Source organism: Meles meles, chromosome 15, assembly GCF_922984935.1.
Source record: "Meles meles chromosome 15, mMelMel3.1 paternal haplotype, whole genome shotgun sequence".
NCBI classification, from domain to species: domain Eukaryota; kingdom Metazoa; phylum Chordata; class Mammalia; order Carnivora; family Mustelidae; genus Meles; species Meles meles.
In genome coordinates, this window is record NC_060080.1 from 22,535,382 (window position 1) to 22,560,385 (window position 25,004).

General features: G+C 53.8%; 1 protein-coding gene across 1 annotated transcript; it reads left to right on the forward strand.

Annotated features, from left to right (window-relative positions):
* The first annotated feature begins 499 nt into the window (after positions 1-499).
* Positions 500-24,762, forward strand: FOSL2 (FOS like 2, AP-1 transcription factor subunit). Its single transcript, XM_045978882.1, has 4 exons — positions 500-1,385; positions 11,572-11,823; positions 16,884-16,991; positions 19,415-24,762. The coding sequence occupies exons 1-4, from the start codon at positions 1,287-1,289 to the stop codon at positions 19,931-19,933; spliced, it is 978 nt and encodes a 325-aa protein (XP_045834838.1). The 5' UTR covers positions 500-1,286; the 3' UTR covers positions 19,934-24,762.
* The last annotated feature ends 242 nt before the right edge of the window (positions 24,763-25,004 follow it).

The window sequence follows — 25,004 nt, forward strand, 5'->3', positions numbered from 1 at the left end:
CTCGGGAGCCGGCGAGGGAATCCCTCTCCCTCCACGTCACCCGAAAGCGAGGGAACCCGCACTCGCGTCCTCTAACGCAAATGACCATCTTTGGCAACGTGCGCCAATGGAACAGACCAAGGGCGCTGGGCTCGGGGGTGCGCGGGGGTGGGGATGGGCCGGGGCCGGGGCCCCCTCGGCGCCCCCAGGCCGCGCGGGCGGTCCGCTCCTGCCCCGCCACCGCCTTTCTTCCCCGCGCCGGGTGTGCGACTGGCGTCAGCGCGGCCGGGAGCCGGGGCACGGAGGGGAGCGCTGCGCCCGCCTCCTCCCGAGCCTCTTCCTCCTCCTCCTCCTTCTCCCCCCAGCCCCCCCGCCTCCCCGCGCGCTCCTCCCTTGCAAGGTGGAGTCTGGGGTTGACGTGAGTGAATCCACATGGTACAGGGGCTGGAGAATAAAGAGTGTGGAGTTGAACTCGTGCCATTGTAGTGACTCATCTCGGGCAGAGCGCAGGGGCTCCGAGCGAAGCGACGGGCAAGTGAACGGCGCTCGGCGGGCCGGGGAGAGAGGCAGAGAGGCGCGGCCGGGCGAGGTGGCCCGTCCCGGAGCGGGCGCCGGGGAAGGGGTGCAGTCGGGCGCCGCAGCGGCGGTACGGGCAGCGGGGCCGCCTCCTTCTCAGCGCCGGCTCGGCTGGAACCTCGCGGGCCGGGCACGGGCTACCTTCTCCCCGCAAGTGTCCGAGCCGCTCCGAAACTCCGGCGGCGAGTCGGCCACAGGAAGTTTATTCTCAGCTCCTTTTCTAAAAGGAGGAAATAGAAGTTTCTCCCGGCGGGCAGCCTTTCTTTTCGCCTTTTTTTGGTTTGTTTTTTCTTTGAAAATCTGAAATCGGGGGGCCCCCGGACCTGGCAGGCGTGACCCGCCGGGCTCTTGTTCTTTTTTTCTTTTTTTAATTTCCAGTTTTTGCTCGGGCCGGCTGTACCGGCTGGACTCCGGCTGCGCGCGGGAGCGGGAGGGCGCGCGCAGGGGAGGGACCGAGGGACGCGCGGACTTTTAGAGGGAGGGACTGGGGGGCCCGCCGGTCCCGTGGCGCTCGGAGAGCCGGAAAGCAGCGCAGCGCGAGGCGCTCGGGAGGCACGGTTCCCGGGCTGTCGCCGCCTCCCGTCCGCACCCGCCACCGTCGGGGAGCAGCCCCGGAGCGAAGACCAGAGGCGCGGCCGGCAGGGAGCGAGCCCGCAGCAGCCGGTGCGCGGCCGCGGCGAGGGCGGGGGAAGAAAAACACCCTGTTTCCTCTCCGGCCCCCACCGCGGATCATGTACCAGGATTATCCCGGGAACTTTGACACCTCGTCCCGGGGCAGCAGCGGCTCTCCTGCGCACGCCGAGTCCTACACCAGCGGCGGCGGCCAGCAGGTAGGTGCGGGCCCCGGGTGCACCTGGCGGCGCGGGCGGACCCCCGCTCTCCTCTCGCCGCCACTGCCTCTTTGCTTTCTTTTCCCGTTTTTGGCTTGGCGAGAAAATTCCTATGGGGTCACCATTGCAAGTTTTGGATTTTCGTGTTGTCCTGCCCACCCTTCTCCCCAACCACTTTTTTTTTTTTTTTTAATTGGACCGAGGAGTGGGCTTGAAGAGCCGGCAAACCCTTTCCCTCACTCTACATCTTACCCAGACAAGCTCCTGGAATTGCAGCTCCCCTTCTCCGGAGCCTAACTCCTCTCCCAGAAATCCCTCCCTCCTCCCCACCCCCGTCACTTCTCCGCGGTGGGCAAAAAAAAAAAAAAAATCTTTGCACCCACTGGCCCCTCCCGACATCCAAGGACTCCGTTCCTGTGGGAGACTCTCTTCCCCTGCTCTCCATCAGTATTAATTTCTGAAAGAGGTTAGGGATTCGGAAACATGGTTGGGCTCCTTCAAGTAATCCAGAGCGAGGGTGAGGGTTGTCGCTCTGGGAATAGGGTGCGAAGGTCAGGAAGGAGGAGGTCAGCCTTGATAGGCTTGGGCCCTGCGCCTTTGTGCCCCTGCGCCCATCCATCTCCTGTTGGGGTCAGAGAAGGAGCCTGTACTGCCACCAGAAGGGGCGCTATGAGGGTCTAGGGAGGGGTACCTGGGGCAAGGACGCCTGCAGAGAGAAGTCGGGGGTGGGGGGAGAAGAGAGCTTGCTTAGGCTCCTGGGTGGTTCTGGAAGCGGAAAAACAACTTGTTTCTAAAGCAGCCGGACTGGTTTGCACTGGAAGGATTGTGCCTGCGATCTGTGTCTGTAAATACCAGAAGGGTGCTGGTGGGGTAGTGGGGTGTCTGCCCTCTGCAGCAGCTGCCCCCCACCCCACCCTCAGGCTTCAGAGGGAGCTGGCTTAGCAAACAAGGCCACTACAACCCGAAGCCCATCTGGGTCAGGATCTGCGGAATTTCTGGGCAAGTTGGCTACAGCAGGAGTTGCCCTGGTAAGGCAGTGGCCTTGGCCTCTAGAAGCCAGCCAGCCAGGAGGTGCTGGGGTGGGCTTCCCCTGGAGGGGTGGATCCTGCCAGAAAATAAAATGGAAAGACAGCGCTCTTTGGGATCTGAAGAGGGATACCTTGTTGCAAAGGGGTTCCCCATTCTTGGTGAGTCCCCAGAATGGCTTTTCTGCATCTCCCTTGGTGTCCCCACAAGCACCCACCGTAGAGAACCTAGTCGGTGCATTGAGGGAGCATTTGGGACACCCTTTATAATGAGCATCAAGGTGATGAGTTTTAAATCTTATTTAAAAAGTGCTTTTGCTCGCTTTCCAGTCCCGTTGGTGGTTTTAATTGAATCCAAATATCATTAAGCAACGGGTCAGAGTCATTTATACCCATTCCCTTACTCTCCAATTCAACAAGCTGCCAAAACGTCCTTCTCCTCCTCCCCGAATCTGAAAGAGATCTTTTGATATCTTGTCTGTCCCTTTTGCTGCCGTTTTCCTGGCATTTACCACTGTATATGACAATCTTGCTGCCTGGCTTTGCTCAGACCCTGGGGCCCAAATGGGAAGTCAGACCGGACATCAGTGCCCAGATTGAATAATCTGTGTCACTAGGGCTTTGAGCCCAGGATGTGAGCGGAGGCAATTCCCTGTTTTGGAAGAAAATCAGACAGGAAACCAGTGCTAGGAAGAAGGAAGAGAACTCAGTCCAGCAGGGTGTAATGGGGCCTCATTACCGAAGCAAAAAGCAGCTGTGGGCTAATTCCTAGCATGCTGTAACACACAAGGATTTTGCAATTAGTAATAACTAGTGCACGGGCTTCTCGCATAGACGCCTGCCTGTTTGGCCCAGCAGCTTGAGTGAGGTGCCTTTCAAACCAGAGGGATCGGCAAGGTAATGCGGCTTTGGACAAGTTTCTCAGCCTGTCCACTCCTAGGGAAGGAGGTGGGAGGAGGCGGGTGGGGGTCGGGTGGGGGAAGGTTTTTCCATCATCTCTCCGACTTGGAGCCAAGCTGTTCTGTGGTCCTCCGGACTGACTTGAGAGGCTTTTGTTATTTCCCAAGTCTGCGCCTGGACCCCACCCGATCTCGGGCTCAAGGTAACTTTATTACATACCAGATATGACTTGTAATCACTTTATTTCTCTCAGCTTCCTTTATGGGGCAGCTTTCCTGGCATTTATGCTAGGCCTTCCCCTTTGTGGCGTCTCCGTGGACTGGTCGGTATAAGAAAAAGAGGGTGCTCTGGTTTTCCCTTGGCCCAGTGAATATTATTTTTTCCCCATCTGTTTGTTTGTGGGGTTTGATAGTTCCGATAAGTTTGTTGCTGTTTACTCAAACCCAAACTTTCTTCTCTCTAGCTTAATAAAGCTTGATTTTAACACATGGCCGTGAGTTCCAGGGACTTTGGAGGGGTGGGGGGCAGGTCACTCTGTGTTGAAACCAGTCTTCTTGTATATGGCAGGAACTCCAAGCATGAAAAATATTTCCTGTTCCAGTTATAGTTTTAATCTCGAAGGTTGGTCATTGGTGATTTTGTTTCGTCAATAATCATTGCACACACCTCCCCCTCCTGGCATTTTCTGTTTATTGTTGTTGTTTTCTCTCTCTTCTAAGTTTCCTAGGAAAACACCTCCCAGATATATGCCTTGCCTGGCTGCCCAACTATTACGGTTTCAGGGCCTGAGCATTACGCAATCAGCCAGTTACACAAACACAGGTCATTTCATAACTTGTTTTCATCAGCTGGGCCCCCTTTTAATGAAAAAAAAAAAAAAAAACAAAAAAAACAAAAAAAACAAAAACAAGACCCAGAACTTTTCCAAGGTTGCCATTTGTCGGTTCCTCAGATAACTTGTGAAAATAAACCAAGAGGGACAGTTCCTTTCTGGAATCAAGGAATACCAGGCTAGCTCTCTTCTTCGGCAGCCACCCTTTCCCAAGAGACAGACAGACAGACAGACAGACACACACACACACACACACACACACACACACAAAATTCCCCGGAGTGAACTTTTGCCAACTGTACCAGGCTGGGACATTCCTCACATCAAAGAACTTTTACCAGAAATGACTGTGATTCCCAAGTCAGTCCCAATCACACCTCTCTAGTGCCCCCTACGGGACATTCTTAGAAGAACTGTCTGGGGAAGGTATTTTTCCAGCCCCAGACAGTGTTAACTTGGTGAGTTTTCGAAATTCTTAGGATTTTTTTCTTTTTAATTCAGGACAAATAAATGCCATATATCTAACAGCGGTTAACTAGGAACTGCCTGACTTTTTGAAATGCAGTTTTTTTTTTTAATCTGTTCTAAATAAAACCTGGTTCAAAAAGGAGTGCTTTTTTCCTTTCCCTATTTTGATGTTTGTCTTTTCTTTAGGGTGCCAGGAATTCAAATTCCCAAGGCTTGTTTTCTTGAGGTGTTTGTATTAGGACACTGAGGATTGTTTGGGGGAGGGGGGGTTCAGAATTGGTGGGAAGGTGGGAGGTGTATATTAGGGGTTTGGTGCACCCCCCCCCGGGGTTTTTTGTCTTTGATCCTGTAGATGTTGTAGATTAGGATCAAACGAAATGTTATCCCAGGAATTTGTCTGTTCAACTGATTCTTGATGGTGGAAGTCAGTGTGACTTTTTCATCAAAGTGAACGGGGTGAAGTAGCAGTCATGTATTGTCTGAGCGGAGGTTGAATTTTCCTCTCGAAACCCGAGTGCATTTCCATTGCTTTATTTCTGCCTGCCTTATTGTTCAAGGTGAGCGTCAAGTTAGGAGGCTCGGGTTTGGTTTTTTTTTCCCCATTTTTTTTTTTTTTTTTTTAAGATTTATTTGAGAGAGAGAGAACGGGAGCAGTAGAGGAGGGGCTGAAGGACAGGGAGAAGCAGGCTCCCCATTGGGCAGGGAGCCCTATGCAGGGCTCTATCCCAGGATCCTGGGATCATGACCTGGGCACTTAACTGACTAAGCCACCCAGGCACCCCTTTTTGTTCCTATCGTAATGTAAACACACCAGAATTTACACATTCAAATCACCGTGGTGCCCTTCAAAATTATTCCTGGTGGAGACCAGCTACTTCTTTGACTGCTGTGACTCCTGGTCAGACTCAAGGTTTGACAACACTCCTCTTTTGGAATCACCTTCAGCAAATTCTTTCAAAAACCCTCCCTGCTCACAGATCTTTGTCCTTTGAGGCTGGACTTTGATATTTGGAAGTTATCAGAAGATGTGACTTATAAGGACTCGAGTCTGTCATAGAAGGTCTGGGTGATCCCAGACTGGGTCTAAAGTCCAGTGGGACCCCGAGTCGTCTTGGTCTCCCTGCTCAGGAGTCTTCCCCGGGAGAGAAGTCACCAAGAGCAGTCACCTACCCTGAAGTAGGCACTTTTGCCATCCATACTTTAGATGTTTCTTTTCCACTGTGAAACAGGAAGAAAGGTACTGGTTTCGAGAATGCAGGAAGCTAACTTTGTGCTCTATTTGTTGAGAGAAAAAAATAGCATCATTCCTTTGTGGATCTGGCTCATCCTCTTCTGGTGGCCACAACATTTCAACGTGATGGCAGCTGCCTTGACTGAAGCAAATAGATCTCTTTCAAACCCCACCTGGTAACTCTCCAGCTCACTGGGCCCGAGAGGCGTTCTCTTGCCCAGCACCGTCTCTCTGGCAAGCACTTGGCCACACTCACCCTGCTGTGGTTAAAGGAAAGATCAGATGCCGTCCGCTTCCACTGACTGCAAAAGGGGTACACAGGATAGTAGGACTTCCACTCCTATCCCCGCCATGCTTTGGAGTGGGGTTTCTGGCCGGAAGGGCCCTGGGAGGAAAGAAACTGGGGACACTGGGTGGTAACTCCATACTGGCCACGTTCTCCTGGCTGTTTTTCTTTTCTTCCTTTGCTTTGTTTTGCTTCACCCTGTCGGGGAGGACCAGGAGGAGACTGTGGTTCTTTTAAGTAAACCTGGGAAAGAGGAAGCTGACAGGAGGCCGGTCACCTGAGAGAGTGTTTGTGTGCCGTCAAGTCGGGGGGAATCCTGAGTTAGTAGCAGCCATTTCCATTGTGACTCAAGTGACTTTCTTCAGATAGGAAAGGTCAAAGTGCTGTCCAGTGCACACTCTGTGAAGACAGGTTGAATTCCATATAGAAGACTTTGGAATCTTCTCCAAAGAAGAAATAGAATCAGAGAACATTGGAGTCAAGCTGGGCCTCAGTCAGGATGTTCTGGGGTGTTTGAAGCAGGAGTTGTCCCTTCCGCTCTTCCCCTGAGCCAGTCTGTAGAAATTTTGGAACTTTTCCCATGCTGTGAATTTTTTTTAACAATGGGGTTTTAGGGGCACCTGGATGGCTCAGTCAGTTAGCTTCTGCCTTCAGCTCAGGTCATGATCTTGGGATCCCAGGGTCCTGGGATGGAGCCCCACGTTGGGCTCCCTGCTCCACTGGGGAGCCTGCTTCTCCCTCTCTCTCTGCCTGCTTCCCCCTGCTTGTACTCTCTCTCTCAAATAAATAAATAAAATCTTTTTTTTTTTTTTTTTTTTTTTTTTTTTTAAAGATTCTATTTATCTGACAGAGAGAGATACAAGTAGGCAGAGAGGCAGGCAGAGAGAGTGAGAGGAAAGCAGGCTCCCTGCCGAGCAGAGAGCCCGATGCGGGACTCGATCCCAGGACCCCGAGATCATGACCTGAGCCGAAGGCAGCGGCCTAAACCACCGAGCCACCCAGGCGCCCCTAAAATCTTTTTTTTTTAAGGGGGGTTCCTTAAGAGAAAGAAGCCAGCCCCTTTCCAGACATGCATAGTCATACCTGCCTGCCTGCTGAGACAGGTCACAAGTATTTCTGGGGTTTGTGGCTTGAGTGCTTGGGAGCCCAGTCGAGAATCCGTGTGACGGAGAGATGCCTGGCCGAGTGGATGCGCTGACAACACTGACCCTCCGTGCATCCGAAATGCTGTTTCTGCCCAGCTCAGGGATTTCTGGGCCAAGCCCTGCTCCAAGCATGTCTGTAGGAAATGAGAACCCAAAGCCTACTTCCTAGACCCTTCTGCAAAAGGCTATGGTTGTGACCCTCATTTCTGAATCCAAGGCCCAGCTGTCAAGTTCAGGAAGGTCATTTTTCCAAATCAGAAAGTGCTGGGCTGCAGGGACTTCTCTGACTGGTGAAGCTGGGTGACTCTGGGGCACTGTGTTCTGAGCTGTCTTCCTTAGGGACTCTGGGAGCAGGACTGGACAGCGACACAGCACCCTTAAACAGAGGTGCTTCAGGGTAAAGAGGGGTCTTTATGAGGCCCACAAGCCCACAACAAAGCTTGTAAGGGCTTGAACTTCAGCTTCTCGGTCTGCAGATTCAAGGTGGTGAATGAGATTCCCTGAGTTAAAGAGTTCTCTCTCTGTCTCTCTCTTTTTTCTTTCGTGTTTCCTCTCTTTATTCTTTCCCCCAATCCTGAGACTTAGGAGAGGGAATGGTCCTCTAGAAGGGGGGTCCCCAAAGCACGGCCCCGGTATTTTTGTAAATAAGATTTCACGGAACTCAGGCACACCTGTTTACGCACTGTCCCCGGTGGAGTTGAATAGTTGCGACACATATCGCGTGACCCACAAAGCCTAAAATATTTAGTATGTGGCCTTTTACAGCCAAAGTTTGTCACACTCTGCTCTAGGAGGTCCGTGGGGGGGGGGGGGGGCAGTTCGTCCTTTTATAGGCATTCTTGCCCACCCAGAAGTCAGCAGGATGACACAGTCAAATAAAGCATTTAGGGGCTTTGCCAGTCTGGAAGGCCACCCAGCCATCCAGCATCTTCTGTCCTGTCCCTGGAGGAGGGGCTTCCAAGGGGCAGAGGCTGAAGAGCCCCAGGGGACTCAAGTGAGGTCCAGGCTTACCTCCTCTATCCCCCCTCAGCACACACCTGGTGCTGTGGCAGGGCTCACACGGCCCTCATGCCCGCAGCCCAGAAATCCTATCTTGGTTTCTGTTTAGTATAACCCTTCCGTAGAGAACGGTGACTACTCCCAGCACGGTATCTGACCTTTCTTGGGTCTGTTGGCGAAGAAGAGTGCCCGGCTGACTCCTGGGACCACAGACTCCTCGCCTCACCTCTTCTCACCTACTTCAGGGTAGCTTCTGGATAATACCTCTGGAGGGGAGACAAGTCCCATGGCCGGATCTCCTTGAAACTTGTGCGAGCATCTCAGGGAGACCCCTGGAGGAGACTCAAGCCCTCTTGATCACAGCCCCAGTCCCCTCTGGCGCTGGGATGTTGTTTTCTGTGTGGTTTAGATCCTGTGTGTTATCCAGATGGCTTTACCTCCCTCCGAAACAAGTTGTGCCCGCACTTAGAGGCAGTCATTACCTAGTGCCTTGTTTTTACTGCTGTCTTGTTTTGTCTAGACCAAGCCATTGCTGCAAGGAATCTGGCTGAAGGCCGGGTAGCATGTTCTGGAGACCCAGAGCAAGGGCCCTGGAGGGCCCTAAGGGGCCCTGGGGCAGGGGGGCTGCGAATCATCCACTTATTCCCAAGGGATCTCAGCCTCCCAGATGTGCTTCAGGTTTTCTGCTTGCTTCCCGTAGGCTGAAAAGGGAGCTCTTTTGTTTGTTGAAATGAGAAGCGATTTTCTTGGAGGGTTTCCTGAGAGAAAAGCTGACCGACCATTCCCTCCCAGAGGGAACCTTCTGTGGCCCTCATGCTGGATGCCTCAGGTGTTCTTCAGACCCAGAACCTGACTTGGGGAGAGAAATGGAATAAAAATGTGGGGTGGTTCCCGCGAGTGGGAAGCTGGCGGTTTTTCCTGGAGCCACCCGAAGCAGAGCGCGCAGGCGCAGTGATGAGACGCCATCATGGTGGTGGTGGTGATGGTGAGGACGGTGCCGCCTTCCATTTGCTTGGCGCAGTGTTTCTCAACCCCCGCTCTGCATGTTAGAATCTCCTCAGGCATTTTTTTTTTTTTTTAAATACCTTATCAGAACCCCACCCCAGACGTGTTATTTTAGAACTCTAATGGCGAGGCCGGCTCCAACGTTGGTGTTTTGAAAAGGCTCCTCAGAATATTCCAATGGGCAGCCACGGGTGAGAACCACCGGTGTGCTTTTATAGCCAGTGATTAGAAGTAGCTACTTATTTAATCCTCATGACTGTGGTGAGTTTTGTGATCGGATTCTCCCTCGCAGACAGGGAAACAGTCCTCCGTGATTCTGCGAAGGCCTCCTCCTGCCACCTCCCCTCTCCCATCCAGCCCCCCAAGAGAAACGGAGCTGTCTGGGCCTTTATGCTTCTGCACACTCAGCCACACTCTGTGCTTTCAATACTCAGCTCAGCTGTCCACGTTTTCTCCTTGAAGATCGTTTCCCGCTTGGATTCTTCCTTGTTCACTGCATCCTTCCTACACATGCACACACGCACACACACACACACACAAACACCCCCCCACCCCACCCCCCCAAGCTCAGTCAGCCTCTGATAAAAAGCCAAGTTGTCTTTGCCTTCCAAGATGACTCAGAATCCTTTGCAGCTCTTCTCCTAGAATTCCAGAATCCATTGCACGGGTAGCTTCACAGAATCCCAGGATTCCTCGCCCCAGTAGGTCTCCTTGTGGAATCCCCAAATCCCCTGTGCTGGGTTGTGCTTTCTTCACTGAACGCCCTTGGCCTGGGACCCTGGGGCATTCTGGGAAGTGAGGCAGAGACATCCCCCCTGACTCAGACTGGGGCCAGGCCCCTGGCGGGGAAACGAGCAAGGAAGGAGCCCCAGCTCCCTCAATTACAGTGAGGGGCTCTAAGTCCCAGTTTATTTACACAACAGGAACCCAGGTGTCATCTGTCACCAGGGACAGAGACAAGGCAGCTGGCTTTGCCACTAATACTTCTATTTCTGGTTGGTCTGACCAGGCCAAGAGAGGGGGGATGCTATAGTCCCTGTGACGATAGCAGGATTTTATCTGGGGTCAGATCTATGGGGCCTCTTCAGGGAGAGGGACGGTCTGTAGGGTCTCTTGGCAGAGATGAACTGATGCTCTGAGGGCAGTAGGGGTGGGTACCAGCACCCGGGTCTGGATTTCCAGGAAGTAGAAAGCAATGCACGGAACATTCTGTAGCACCGTGTGTGAGAGTCCTGTCCTCTTTGTCCGGCTGAACCGTATTTGAGTCCTGAACAACCCCCGCTTAGGAGCAGGGTGACCTCGGATGGTTACTCAATCTCTCTACGCCTAAATTTCTGCCTCTAAAATGGAGATAATGGTAGTTCTTACCTCAGAGGGAGAATTAATCAGATAATTGAGGTCAAAAACTACCACGGTGACCCATCATTTAGTAAGTACTCAGTGACATTATTATGTTCATCATGTCACCTACCAGGTTAGGGAAGAAAGGATTTGCAGAACCTATGTGTGGAAAAAGGAATCACCTGAGGAGGAGGGCTCCCACTGGGGCGCTTTCCTCCAGAAAAGCTGGAAGCCGGGGAGGCATGGGGGCAGGGAGGTCTTTCCCTTCTCCCTCCTCTCACTTTCTAGTAGCCGGCCCTAAAGAAGGGCCAAAACCAACTGCCGAGGAGCGCGACCCATTTTAGTGTTTCTACTCTGTCAGCATCTTATATTTTAAATAGAATGCTTCCTGCGGTATGTTCCGGAGAGTTCTGCAACATGGTCTTGGGCATAAATTAAGAGACAGAAAACTCTGAGCTAGCAGCACTCAGGTTTCACACAGACACATCTAGGAACACAGATAGGTTTGTAGGTAGGTAGAGAGAGGCACGGTGCGTCTGCTCCAAGCCAGATGGCGGTTGAGGGCCAGGAGGAGGACAAGGGCACAAAGGCTACCACTTTTCAGTCTCAGGAGTTGGAGGGCACCTTTTCATGGACCTGGCCTCCCCCTGGGTGGGGTCACAGCCCCATCCTACACCTATTTGGAAAGTAGAAGCAGACACAATGAGCTTCCTGGTGATCATTGTTGCCCCAGAGCTGTTGGTTTGCAAATCTCCTCAAGGGGTCCCCAGCCCCAGTACCCTGGGAGCTAATGGGCAGGTGACCTGGAGGCTCATGAGGCCAGGGGGAGGACTGCTCTGCAGGTGTGGGCATAGCTAGCCCTGAAGGCCCCTGGGAGGGCCTGCTGAGACCTCGAAGTTGTCCTCTTCTGCTCCATACTTATTGGCTCAACACGGTTTTCTCTCCTCATTTCAGAAATTCCGGGTAGATATGCCTGGCTCAGGCAGCGCCTTCATCCCCACCATCAACGCCATCACGACCAGCCAGGACCTGCAGTGGATGGTGCAGCCCACGGTGATCACCTCCATGTCCAACCCGTACCCCCGCTCGCATCCTTACAGCCCCCTGCCGGGCCTGGCCTCTGTCCCTGGGCACATGGCACTCCCGAGACCCGGCGTGATCAAGACCATTGGCACCACTGTGGGCCGCAGGAGGAGAGATGAGCAGGTACGGCTCAGATCAGTGGAAAGCAGACACGTGGGGGCCTTTTGGGGCCTGGTAACACAGTGTTTTTCTCCCATCTGCTGGGGAGCTGGGTCGGTGTCCTGGGAGCACCGAGGAGAAGAGGTTGCTCAGGACCAGGGGCCTGTGACCCTCCTGGTGGGAAGCAGAGCTAGAGGCCTGAGAGTCCAACCTGGCTCTGTCATCTTGCTCACGTCGCTGTGGCTCCCCAAGTCTCAACTCCCTCAGTGCAAAATGGGGATGATGGTGCCAATCACATAGGACTCGTCGCCACGCAAATGAGACCATGTGTGGGAAAACAGCGCTGCGTGTGATGTGGTCTCAGCAGATGGGAAGCACTGTTGGGACTTGCCTGCAGGGCTGTCCTTCCCTGATCCTTGGCAGGACACACAGCCAACGAAAGCCCTAGCCAGGAACTTTTGGGGATTAGCCCTGCATTGTCTCCTGGTGTCTGGTGTAGGGGAAACACTCAGCAGACCTGAAGGGTCACCCTCCAGGCCCACAGTACTTGCCTTTCCTCCTCGGCATCCCAGGCCTCCAACTTGAAGCTAAAGCCCATTTCAAGTACCTAGAATGCCCCTTCCAGAAGGGCAGTGACTCTGGGGTCTTTGGAGACTGACGGCATGTGCGAGGGGCAGGGGGTGGCAGGTCAGATGTTGGCTTTTTTTGCCCTCCGAGGGCTCAGCTTCGAGAAGGCATCTGCCTGGCAGGGAGGGACACGAGACAGTGTGGGCTGCTGCTTCTAGACACCATCTACCACTACTCCAAGGCGTGCCATCTCTATCAATAGGGAGGCAGGGTAGTGATGGGCCCCCTGATTCCCAAAAGAGAAATCGGAATCATGCATAAAAAGGGGGGATGAGCCTCCTAAAGGCCCCGTGGATCCCCCTTCACAGACGATACAACCAAAGCCTAGCCAAACCTGTCTGAGGCTACTTGGCAAGACTATGGGAAGTCTGGATTAGAAACCCAGTTCCCTGGACTCTCTGTACAGTGCTCTTTCTACAATACCGTCTCACTGTAGATCCAGGGAAGGGAAAATACTTTAGCGGTGGGATCCCTTTTTCAAATGAAACATTCACCTGGTGAGTCACTCCTCTCCATGTCTACTACCATCCACTCATGCTCTGGGATCCCAGTGTTCCCATACGAGGACCTTTCACACATGGTCCCCCATGGATAATCATGGATCCAGGGCCAACCCAGGATACTGAGGACTTCAAGGGTCCCTGCTCTGAGGAACTGGGAGCATTCATAGGCTCTCCATTCCTCTGAAGATAAAGCTGGGCTTGGCCTCCCTTACATGCTGGTTTGTTCTGTTAATGGCAGGACTTAGCACAGGGCAAAGCATGACGGTTGTTGGGCTTCCGCTGTTGGGACAAATGGCAGCTATCCCCTGTGCTGTTGCTTTCCAAAATGTAGATGTAAACATTGCATTAGCCGTGACCACACTGTCCTTTAAATTACGCTTCCTTTGGGAGCCCAAGATGTCAAGCTTTATAGTCACCGATGACCTGGATTCCACCCACTTATGTAAGTGACCTCAGTGAGAGCAGGTTTTCAAAAAAGCAAGATGTGCTGAACACTCTGCATTCTTTTCTGGGTCTAGTTCACACCTGATTTAGAAGCTTGCACCTGAAATGGACTTTGGAGACTAGCTTTTCCAGTTTTCCCTCTGTACCCATTTTACAGATGAGGAAACAGAGGTCCAGGAGAAAGGAGAAAGGAGAAGGACTTCGTCGAGGGTGATGCTATGAGTTAGTGGCTGAGCCGGGGCTGGAATCAACCTCCCCTGACCTTCAGCCCTGTGGTTTTCCCACCATACCACCTAGGCGTGCCTTAAGACAATCTGTCTGGAGAATTTCCTTCCTTTTCTGAGAGGGAGGGAGAGAGCCAGGAGCATTTTATCCCACATCAGTCAGGAATTCAGACAATCAGCCAGCAGCTTGGAGGAATCCTGGGCAGCAGCATCCTCGAACCTTGGCTCTTTGTGTCCCTAGCCCAGGGGTCTTCCTCTGAACTGACTTCCGCCTGCTTGACCTCCCCCAGGGAGAGGAGCCTGCTCCCCAGAGCCAGCACGGTGCCTGCCTGCCCTCCTCAGAGCCTGCCCAGAGGCTCCCTCTGAGGCCCATGGCGGTGACTGAGGAGGCGGGGAGCCAAGGGTGTGTGGCTTATGGGTGTGTCCGCGGTGGTGCTGACACACTCAAGTTGTGACCATGTTGGTGTGACCACCCCTCTACACTTCCTATGCTGACAGCTCCCACAGGCTGCCCCATATCTTACAGATAGGGAGAGACTTCTAGGCCAATCGGAAGGCCAGAAGTTGTCCGGAAGCCCCCAAAGGGGAAGGGAGGCTGAAAGGGACAGCAACCGGCTCTGCGCCTTTTCTGCCCCTCATCAGTGACGGATGAGGGGCTCGTCTGGGCCTCAAGGGGAACCCCAGTAGCCCTTGGAGTAGTGAACCCTGAATGCAGGACTGCAGGGGGCCCAGCAGTCTCTTGGTAACTGTTGGGCTCAGGGTGAGACAGGTTTGGGAGCAGCACAGATTTAGGGCCTCAGCCAAGTGGCCTCATGACCTCAGCTGGGCAGCCGGTCCCCACACAGAGCAGGGTACACAAGTTTGTGGACCCTGGATCTCCAGTTCACCTGGACTCTTACAGGGCTCTGAAAAAGCATCAGCGAGGATACCTCTGAATTAGTCTTCTCCCTTCTAGCACTTTCTAGGTTAGAAAGGGCTCTCACAGTGCATCTCATCTGATCATCCCAGAAGCTTTGTTGAAGGCAGGGCCGGTCCCAGTAATCCATGTTCTACATGGGAAATCTGAGACTCAGAAGGTTGGGTGATTCGTCTGAGGCCACATAGAATGGCCCCGTCGGTGTTCTGCACCCAGGCCGCCTTAGACCTCCCAGAAGAGAGAATATGGAGCCTTTGGTTCTTCAGGGGGAGGTGGAGGGTTTCACAGGCTGGGACGGAAGCCGGGGCTGGAGGACAGAGGGGCAGCCGGGACGAAGTGTGGGACTCTGAGAGCAGGCCTTTGCTGGGGGCCTGGGGGGCTCACAGGGGTGGTAGCATCTGGGCGGGCTCTGTGGGCCCCTCCTGGAGGCTGCTGCAGGGGGAAGGCACACAGTGGGGGGGAGGGGAGCTGGGCCTGGTTCTCAATCCCCGTGAGCTCGGGTCTCAGAGGCGGTGAAGGAACCTGGGGAGGATGTCCCAGGAGGGAAGGAGGCCTGTGTCAGCCTCAGCGGGAACGTAGCTCAGCCAAAGCCCTGGGAGACAGGGACTTGAGGTACCAGGAGGCCGGTAGGTCTCCCTATAGCCTATCAGGCTTCCTTCCTCCCTGTGGGCCACACGCCTTGACTACTGGGGGGGTGGGGGGGTGGATTTGCAAGTTGAGAAGGTATGACGAGCTTCTCTGTGCTCAGGGGGCCTGAGTCGTTGACTGGCATGTTTCCATGCCAGAGTTTGGAGAATTCGATGTGGGACTCTGGTCTCTTGGTTGGGGCCACGGGGCTTCCTCAGTGTAGACAGGGATGGGATTGTCCTCTCCAAAGCTGTGCCCTGCTCAGCCGTTTTGGACATCACAACAACATACCTGCAGGGCTACGGGGAGGCCTGGGGACTCTGACCTGGGCCCAGCCAAGGCCGTGCCTCCCTCCGTCATGAGGCGCCTGGCAGTATCTCGAGGTGGGGCAGCCCTTCTCACGTCCAAAAGTGACTTTGGCTTTTCCCCCACGTTGTCCCTTGAGGGTGGGATCCAAATCTTCTACCCCATAGAATCTTCTAAGCCCCCAGGACTGTGTGTGTACTTGGCACATGGTAGGGATGCCGTCATTGTCTGCGAACAGCACGGGATGGCCTTTCTTTTGGAATTACTTTCTGCCTTGGCCCACGGCCTTGTGTCACCTCTGCCTGCCGGGGCACTGGGGTCACAGGAAGGGCTATATGTAAACAGCTTCGGCTTTGAGTCTCAGAGCAAAGGTCTTGCCCTGGGGCATGAGTCATGGGCCCCTAACCAGCTTCCCTGTGAGGAGCTAGACTGTCAGCTCTGCGCGGGTGTCTTAGTTCATGTGGTTCCCTGAAACTATGCCTGGCACCTTGAAGAAGTCTCTCGTTGGTTGAATGAATGGCCATGGTGGGTAGCAGGACCGAACGTGCCTGAGGGTTCCTTTTCCTTTTGCCTGTCCTGTCCAGCCTAGCCTTGGGCTGGGCACACTTGCGAGTCCTCTGGGTTGAATGGTGGGCAGCTGGCCCTCTGGGGCGGGGAGCTGACGCTGGGAGAGGCATCCTTGGCCTCCCCCCGGCCATAGTATATTCCCCCCAGGGGGGTTCTTACTCTGGACCTAGCTACTTAACCAAATGGGGATAATGAGGCTTGCCGAGCTGGCAGTGGTGGGGAGGAGTAATTAGCCAGGGTTTGGAAGAAGCTGTTTAAGTGGGTGGGGCCAGGCCTGGCTGGCATGAGGGGACTCTGAGGACGTGGCCACAGCTGCTGCTTCTCTCTGGCCTTGGCCCGGAATCAGGGCCGACGTGACAAAAGCTATCATCTTGCCTGGGCTGATGAGTCCCTGACACGTTGGTGCCTTGGTCTCCCCTCAGACATGGGATGTCACCTTCCAAGCTGGGTCCAGCTTTCAGGGCCCTCCCTGGGGGTCCCAGCAGTGAGCTGCCGATTCCGGGACTGCGGAGCCCAGCCACACTCCTCTCACCTGTCCCCCTCCCCGCACACACAGCCCCAGAAGGGCTTCTTTCCTTCTTTCTTTAAATATTTATTTATTTATTTGAGAGAGAGAGCGAGAGCACGTGCGCTAACAGGAGTGGGAGAGGGAGAGAGAATGCCACGTGGACTCGTGCTAAGCGTGGAACCTGATGTAGGGCTCGATCTCATGACCCCGAGATCATGACCTGAGCCGAAACCAAGAGTCAGACACTCCACCAATGCGGCATCCAGGTGCCCCTCAGAAGCGTTTCTTAAAATACCGCGAGAAAGCAAAGCTGCTGAATCATGTACCCAAACCTAATCACAGTCCTTGACCTTGGCCTCTAGTTGTCGCCTGAAGAGGAGGAGAAACGCCGAATCCGGAGGGAGAGGAACAAGCTGGCCGCAGCCAAGTGCCGAAACCGCCGCAGGGAGCTGACGGAGAAGCTGCAGGCGGTGAGGAGCTCTGCGTGGGGCAGGAGCACTTCCAGGAGGGCGAGAGCAAGGGCCTCGGGGCTCCTGGCCTCCCATCCTCTCCGCATCCTCTAGTGGTCTAGAGATGAGCCAGTGCAGATAGAAACGGTCCTTCCTTTGAGCACACAGGTTTAGCATTGCCCTGATGGAAGAAGAGAGAGGGAGGGAGGGAGCCAGCCTTCGGCACCAGGCTGGGCCCCAGGAGGGACCCGAACAACCTGCTGGGGCCTCGCACTCTCTCTCATTCAGCATCTGAGCATTCCCTGCTCTTGAACCTTCTGGGGCCCCTGGGTGAGGAATGGCAGAGGGAACCAGCGCAGGCCCAGACCTGCCCCCTCCAGGGCTGTTTCCCAAGGTTCCAGCCGCCCCCGTGCCTACCATTAGCCAGAGTGGCCCCCGCTAGCTTAAGGGAGCTAGTTTGGGCAGGGGGAGACCTGCCCCTTTCAGCTCAGCAGGGGTTTGAAGCTCTCTGGGTCTCCTGGACATGGTCACGTGCTAGCTGAGTTGTACTCTCCTGGGGTTTTCTCATACCCTTCATGGCAGAAGGGTTCCCCACCTCTGCCGTGAGCCGGAAGCTGTCGCCTTGGTAGCTCACTCTGCCCTTGTGAGTCACTCTCCCCTGCTGCCTAATTGCCCACACCTGGGGGCTGTGGCCCTGCCCTTCCCTCTCAAAAGCCTGACCTGACCAACATCACGTAACGCCCTCCAGAACCCAGCCATACAGGACCGGCTGAATGGCGCGGGGAGGAAGCCTAAAGCCAGGACTGACTGTCCCTGGTGGAATGTTTTCAAAGTGAGCAGATGAGAGACTGTTGGCGGTTTTTACCGTGACCGGTCAGGGAGCGGCTTTGGAAATCAATCAATCACCTTGCCCATCCCATGACTTGACTTAGTGCTCCCGGTACCATCCCCCTGCGCCAGCTTCCCTTCATCGTGCTGGAGCCCTCGCTCTTGGGGAGGGAACATGTTCATGTGAATTCCCCGTAGGCTGCAGGGATGTCCGGCGGAGGTGTGTGTGCGAGCATGGGGAGGACAAGCGGGAGCTCTCCCGCACTAGGTGAAAAGATCCCTTAGTGACCAGTGCTCCCCAGGTTGACTCCCCCCCCGAGGGAGTCCTCCCCACCACTAACCTTCTAAGGGGGCAGGTCCTCTGGGTCTACCCTGGGTGCTCCCCACCACTAGCCCCAGAATAGCCCTTCTTCTGGGGCCCGTTGCTTTTCCTCCCCTCCCTCCCCCAGAAGCCTCACACCCTACTCCCCCGCCACGGCACCCGCCCCAGCCACCCAGGCCCCTGAGCCACATCCTCCACAGGAAACCTCTCATAAGCTCATGACGTTCGTCAGACCCTTGAGACAGATGGAAACTTTTTTTCACCGTGGAATATGCTGTTCTCTGCTCCGTGAGGCTCGGGCCCATACCATCTCATTCTGGAACAGGACTCTGTTATGGGAAAAGTGGGGAGGAGGCCCGTGACACACCTTTTCGTCTTTCGCACCCGCTCCCCGCCTCCCCCCCACCCCCCACCGTGGGCTTTTGTGGCTTCTCTCTGGCATTGTGTCAGGGGAGGGGCCTGAGCCCCTTGCCATGGGACCCTGCCAGCCTCTGCCTGCTCCGGCTGCTGGCTTCCTCATCTGTTAAAGCACGGGGACCAAACGGAATGTTCTCCAAGGGTTCTGTGAGTCCCGAATCACATGCTTCAGAAATTAGAGCAAAAAAAGGGAAGTGGGGCAGTGCCGATTTAGCCGGGACTGCTGGAGAACTTCCTGCCTGCCCGGTGCCGTCCTCAGCTGGTGTGTGCAGCTGAGAGGCTGATGTGGACGCCGCCGCAGGCAGGCTGGACTAGGCTGAGGGAGTATGAGGGGGAGAGAGGGCTGTGCTCCTGTTGCCTCCAGACCTCACTGTGACACCCACGCCCCCCCCCCACGGGGAACTGGGGGCAGTCCTGGCACTGAGGTGGCCGGGCATGGTAGCATAGGGACCCTGGAGTCGGATACATTGGGGTCAAGTCTGACCTACCCTACCTGCTTGCTCTGTGACGTTGTGCAAATTAACAAACCTCTCTGAACCTGTTTCCTTATCTGCAAAATGAGTTGATTGAAAACACCTGCTTCAGGAAGCGTCTGGAGGCTTGCTTGCCCTCTGTCAGTGGCAGCTAATTATCATTTCATCCTTCCTCCAAGCCGACTTTCCACCTTTCTCAGACCGGGGTTTGAGACCTAAAAGGCATCTTGAGCCCCCAGGTGTTTGAGAAGTGGTGGTGTCTGTGGCTGGGGTGCCTGAGCTGGCTGCTTTCACAGCTCTGGGTTTCCCTTTTTCACCTGGCTTCAAACCTCCTGTCCCCCCACCCCACCCCTCAGCAGGTTCCTGGCAGGTTCCTGCCTCACTCACCTCTCTTCCCTCTGCAGGAGACAGAGGAGCTGGAGGAGGAGAAGTCAGGCCTGCAAAAAGAGATAGCCGAGCTGCAGAAGGAGAAGGAAAAGCTGGAGTTCATGCTGGTGGCCCACGGGCCTGTGTGCAAGATCAGCCCCGAGGAGCGCCGATCGCCCCCCGCCTCTGGGCTGCCGTCCCTGCGCAGTGGGGGCGGGGGAGTGGGCGCCGTGGTGGTGAAACAGGAGCCCCTGGAAGAGGACAGCCCCTCCTCCTCATCGGCCGGGCTCGACAAGGCCCAGCGCTCTGTCATCAAGCCCATCAGCATTGCTGGGGGCTTCTACGGGGAGGAGCCCCTGCACACACCTATCGTGGTGACCTCCACGCCAGCCATCACTCCAGGCACGTCAAACCTCGTCTTCACCTACCCCACCGTCCTGGAGCAGGAGTCGCCTGCGTCACCCTCCGAGTCCTGCTCCAAGGCTCACCGCAGAAGCAGTAGCAGTGGGGACCAGTCATCAGACTCCTTGAACTCCCCCACCCTGCTGGCTCTGTAACCCAGCTCCCGGGGGTCCTCGTCACTGCCTCCTTCCCAGGGACCAGCGCCTTCAAGTGCTCCAGGGCCGTGAGGGCAAGACGGGGACCCTGCCAGAGAGCTGCCCGGCTCTGGGGAGACCTAGTGGGATTTTGCTGGAGGACTTCAGCGATCTCTTAGAAGTCATGGGACCTCCTCCCTTGTTCATCTTGCAAAGCAAATCCTGTTTCTTGAAAAGCCTTGGAAAACTTGGTTTGGTGGACTCAGGCATCTCTCCGGCTTCTGAAGAGCCTGTGGCTGGTGTGGACCGTTCCTGTCCCTTTGTTACGCTACATCTCTGGAGTGATGGTGTCCTTCCCCGCCCCACCCAGCATGCTCAGTGCCTTTTGGTTTCACCTTCTCTCTATTCACCTCTTCCTCCCCTCAGTGTCAATTTCACTTCCTCTTGGTTTTTATCAAATTTGCCATGACATTTCATCTGGGTGGTCTGAATATTAAAGCTCTTCGTTTCTGGAGATGGGCAGCAGGTGACTGACTTTTCTGCTGGGGCTGACTTGTCCGGAAGGGGACAGTCAATGTGCAATACAGAACCTTCCCTCCCTTGACACTCCCCGGTCCACCGCCATCTCCAGGACCACCAGCAGGGCTCCCTGAGCTCTCGAGGAGATGCTGCCATCACTGGGAGGCTCGGAGGATGCGTCCTCCCCATCCTCGGACACAACTCTTTGGAGAAGCGGCTTGGCCAGAAGACAGGGTGTGAGTGAGACAGACGGAGCACAGGTTGGGTTTGCCAAATGCCTAATTACCAGGTCAGGAATAGTGCCAACAAGCCACACAGGTGTCCTAGCCAGCTTCCCTTTACCTGGTGTCTTGAGCAGGACATCTTCTATAATTACTGCCTCGCCATCCTGCCCCTGGACCCTTCTCTCTAGACCAGGGAGGCGTCCCTCCCTAGGAACCACACATCACTCCCAAGTCCCTACTGGCTCTGCTCTCCCCCAGTCTGGCTCTCAGGGTGACGCCACCCACGGAGATTTAATGAGCGTGGGCCTGGCCGCTCCCCAGATTGCTGCCCAGTGGCCCCTCCCCAAGCCTCCAAGGCACTTTTGCTGTGGATGGCAAGGCAGGGGAGGAAGGAGGGAGGCAGAGTGGGGTTCGCCTCTCTACCTTTTCTACCTTCTGTGGTCATCTGCTACCTGATGGAGTGTTTTCTCTTTTACATACTCCTTCCCCTGGAGTTCTCCTCGGGGCCAGCCAGCCAGCTGTGAACCGCTGGCCTGGAGCTGTCGCTAAGGCTTGGGGCTTACCTGCCATTCGGGGGGGGGGGGGCTGCTGAAATCAGAGATAAGATGTGTTGCTTCCCACTGCAGGAGAGGTGCCCCCCTCCTATGGGGCGGGCATGGGGAGAGAGTCCTCCCGGCCTCCTGCTCCCTACCCCTCTGAGCCTTCCTCTCCCTAGGGCTTAGCTCTCTGGCTGATCTGCGATGGGCATCTGGTGGGCTAGTGCTCTGGGGGAGACCCTGCTGTTGTGATTCTGCTCTAGAGATCATTGTATGATAATTTAAAATTATATAGTTATTATTTAAATCAAAACCAGTGGGGGTTAAACTTTTAGACTCGGGAGGGAGAGAGAGCACACGAGAGAGCAAGCTGTGACACGTTCGTTGGCTCACTTGCCCCCCTCACACACCCAGGCCTCGAGCACTGGTCCTTATTGACTGCCCGTCCCCCCTCCATGCACGAGAAGGGAGCACGCGGAATGGAGCGGCCCGGTGCTTAAAATACCCAGCCCGCTCCGACTGCAAGTGACGTGTGAAAGTCTAGGCCACGCAGAGAGAGGAGATGAAAAGAAAATGGATTTTGTCCAAAAATACTTTAAAATTGTTATTTCCCACAGTCCTTGGCTATGAGGCTGCCCTCCCGGTTTCCCAGAGGTTCTGGGAGGGGCACTCCTTAGCAGACTGGGCAATTGAGTTTCTGGCTTCAGATTAATTGAAGAAACAGAAGTCAGCCAGGAACAGCAGGAGGTGGGCAAGGAAAACTGGGGGTGCCCTCAGCCCTGAAAGGCTTAATCATCTCAAGCGGTATGTGTGGCCAATTGGGAGCTATTTGCTGCTTTTGCATATATATATATATATATATATATATATATATATCTTAAATGAAGCTGCTTTGGTGTTTTATTTCTAAAAGTCCTTTTGTGCCCCACTTTCCTCAACATTGATCCCAACCAGGGCAGGCCACAGTCTGTGACTCGGGGCCAGGCTGGACATTCCTGAGACGGAGCTTGGCTCTGGTTCAGATTGCAGGCTGGGTTGGCTTTGGGATAGCGGAAGGTAGGACCTCCGGCATCTTGCAGGACTTCAGCAGCTTCTAAGCTGTCCCATTCAGGACCCTCTGGCTGTGTTCTAGGTCGAGGTTTGGCTTCCCCCAAAGCCAGAGGTTGTTTGGGGAAGGCCGAATACGCACCCCTAACTCATGAGCGTGTCCTCCTGACGTCTTCTGGCTTGTTCTCTGAGTTCACGCACACACACCCTTGCTCCAGAATTACAAGCCACCAGGCCTTCCGCTTTCTCCTCCACAGCTCCCACTCCAGGAACAGCTGCGGTGTGGGGGTGCCTCCATGCTTGGGCTGGGAACTGCTGGGCCTCCCCTGTGTCCCCAGCCATGAGGCAGCTGGTGCGGATTCCAGCTGGGCTGCAGGCAGCTCTGGGATGGCATAGGGCAGGCCCCCCTTGACAGGCTAGTGTGAACCACACCGTCCTCTCGGCCACCTGGCTGGCCTCTCCGGGACCAGTTCTCCTTCCCGGCTGAGTGGACGGGGACAGCTGCTGACGCAGGAATGAGAGGAGATTCCAGGTGAAGCTTGCTTGGGCAATGGCCAGAGCCAGCTGTAAGCAGAGAATTCACGGGGGACGTTTTCAGAAAGAAATCATTGTTCTGCCTGTGAGAAAGGCCAGGTGTGTCCACTGAGGCCGGTCGCACAAGCCTGTCAGCCAAGAGCCCTCAGAGGCTACTGCTTCCTTTTTTCAGGCGTTGAGGAAAAGAGTCTCCACTCCTGCTTGGCTCTGCGTCTAAGGGAAGGCTCAGTGGTACAGGTATCGGAACTTTTCTCCCCTTCCCTTGATGGACCAACAGTGCTCCTGTAATCTTACCGTTTACCTTTCCAGTTGGTCTCCTTCCCGATCAGATATCACACAGCCCCTTTGAGAAGGAAAGGCATAAGCACCTACTATGTGCCAGGCACTGTGTTAGGCACTTTTAGAAATATACCCTCTTTACGACGAGACTAAGGGATGAGGGTATCCCCTATTTGAGGCCCCCATGTAATGGACAAACAAAAACACTTGGAGGTGAGAAAATCTTTCTTCAAAGATCTGAGGCAAGATTGCCTTCAGTCCGAGGTTTGTTCGCAAAGACCCATCGCCCGCAGTATCCTCCCACCTCCAAACTTCCCTCTCCCTCGTGATGTGCTCCTTTGCACTCCTCAGAAGGTTGGAGGGGTAACCTGAGTCGTTATAGAATTTGTGGACCAATAGGGTAGGTGATGTGTGTAACTTTCTTTTTAAAACTTAAGTAAAGGGGTCTTGCTACTTTCTGCTTGTTGAGTCCTCTTGGCATTCATTTAAAAAGCCAGCATCTCACTATTTATTGACAGGTTGGGGGTGTATGTGTGTGTGTGTATGTGTGTGTGCGCCCTCGTGTGTGTGTGTGTACATTTCCAAGTGTGCCTCCTGTAGCTTTTAAAAAGGAAACTCAGTTGTCCCACTACTAATTTGACATCTTCTCACGGTTCTAGTGTTTTGGCCATACATCAACAGAGGGATTTCATTTTCCAATGTTGATGTGTTCAGGAAAGGCTGGGTCAAATTTTGAGCGGGGGATGGATGGGGAGGGGGAGAAGAAATCGACATTTATTTTATTATTTATTTAAAATGTTTACATCTTTGTGTTGTACCAAGCCTGATGAGAAACAGCATTAAAATACTCAGTTCCTCTCTCCCTCTCTTTCTTTTTTTTTTTTTTTTTTGAAATTTAGGCTAATGATGCTTTTCTTGTTTCTAAAATGATTTGTGACATGTGTTGTATAAACTGTATAAAAAAGGTTCTGTTTTTAAAGACGGATGGTCATTCCTCTGGGGACAGTGGTCACCAAGAAAGTTCTACATTGTAAGACAATACAACGAAAAGATCCTGCCCTGTTCCTCAAGAATCATTTTCTCTGTATGATTAAAAGTTTATTCCATTTATTTTACTTTGTGGTTACTTGATGTCGAGGAAAAAATACTCGCCTTTGTATAAAGAATAGGTATCAGGGTGTCTTTTCTGCAGTGAGAGATGTATATATCGTATTTTGGTATATAGTGGAAAAGCCCAGGCTTTGTGCATCTGTATTTGAGACATGTCAATGACGTGGAGTAAAGTCTGCTATAAGATCCTGGAGGCAATTATAGCTCTATGGGGGAATTGAACTACCTTTCTGAGAATTTCTTTTTCTTCTCTCTCTCCTTTTTTTTTTTTTTTGTAAGTATTGGTGAAATGGTCCCATTGGAAAGGCTACTAAATAGACCTCTCCTGGCAGGACCCACGAGCTCAAAAATCTTTGTATAGCTTTGAAAATTGAGGAGTAGCTCTGCTCTGAAGCATTTCTGGTGGTGTTTTCCGTTGTTTTGTTATTTTACTGTAAAATAAGCCTACAGTATTTGCACTAAAGAAAGCTTGTTAGAAAAAGCTTGCTGCTATGGAAGAAAGAACATATTAAAACTTTTTTCTTTTCTTTTTTTTTTTTTTGGTTAGCTTTTCCACTTTCAATTGAGTAGTTTTTGTAGAATAAAATGAATTAAGATTGAAGAGGCTCTGATGGTTGGTTTTTTCCATCCTTTTCTTCCCACCTCTCCTGTCCCTTCTCTTTTTCTTCTAGACTTTTCTACCTTTAGCCTTGGGGGTGGGGTTGGTCTCTCTGGTGGGTTGGTAAAGCAGGGAATGGCCTCTTTCTGCAAAACGGTGCAGTGGGCTGCTGGCTGGGGTGTAGAGCTGCTCCCCATTTCCTTCCCCTCCTTTCTCCTGCTTGTCCTCCTGCCCCTCTCTCAACT

Bases quoted from the DNA above. Each gene is read 5' to 3' on its own strand.
- FOSL2 (XM_045978882.1), top strand. From the start codon at position 1,287: ATGTACCAGGATTATCCCGGGAACTTTGACACCTCGTCCCGGGGCAGC. The intron at 1,386-11,571 runs GTAGGTGCGGGC...TCCTCATTTCAG, and splicing joins CCAGCGGCGGCGGCCAGCAG to AAATTCCGGGTAGATATGCC. The intron at 16,992-19,414 runs GTGAGGAGCTCT...TTCCCTCTGCAG, and splicing joins TGACGGAGAAGCTGCAGGCG to GAGACAGAGGAGCTGGAGGA.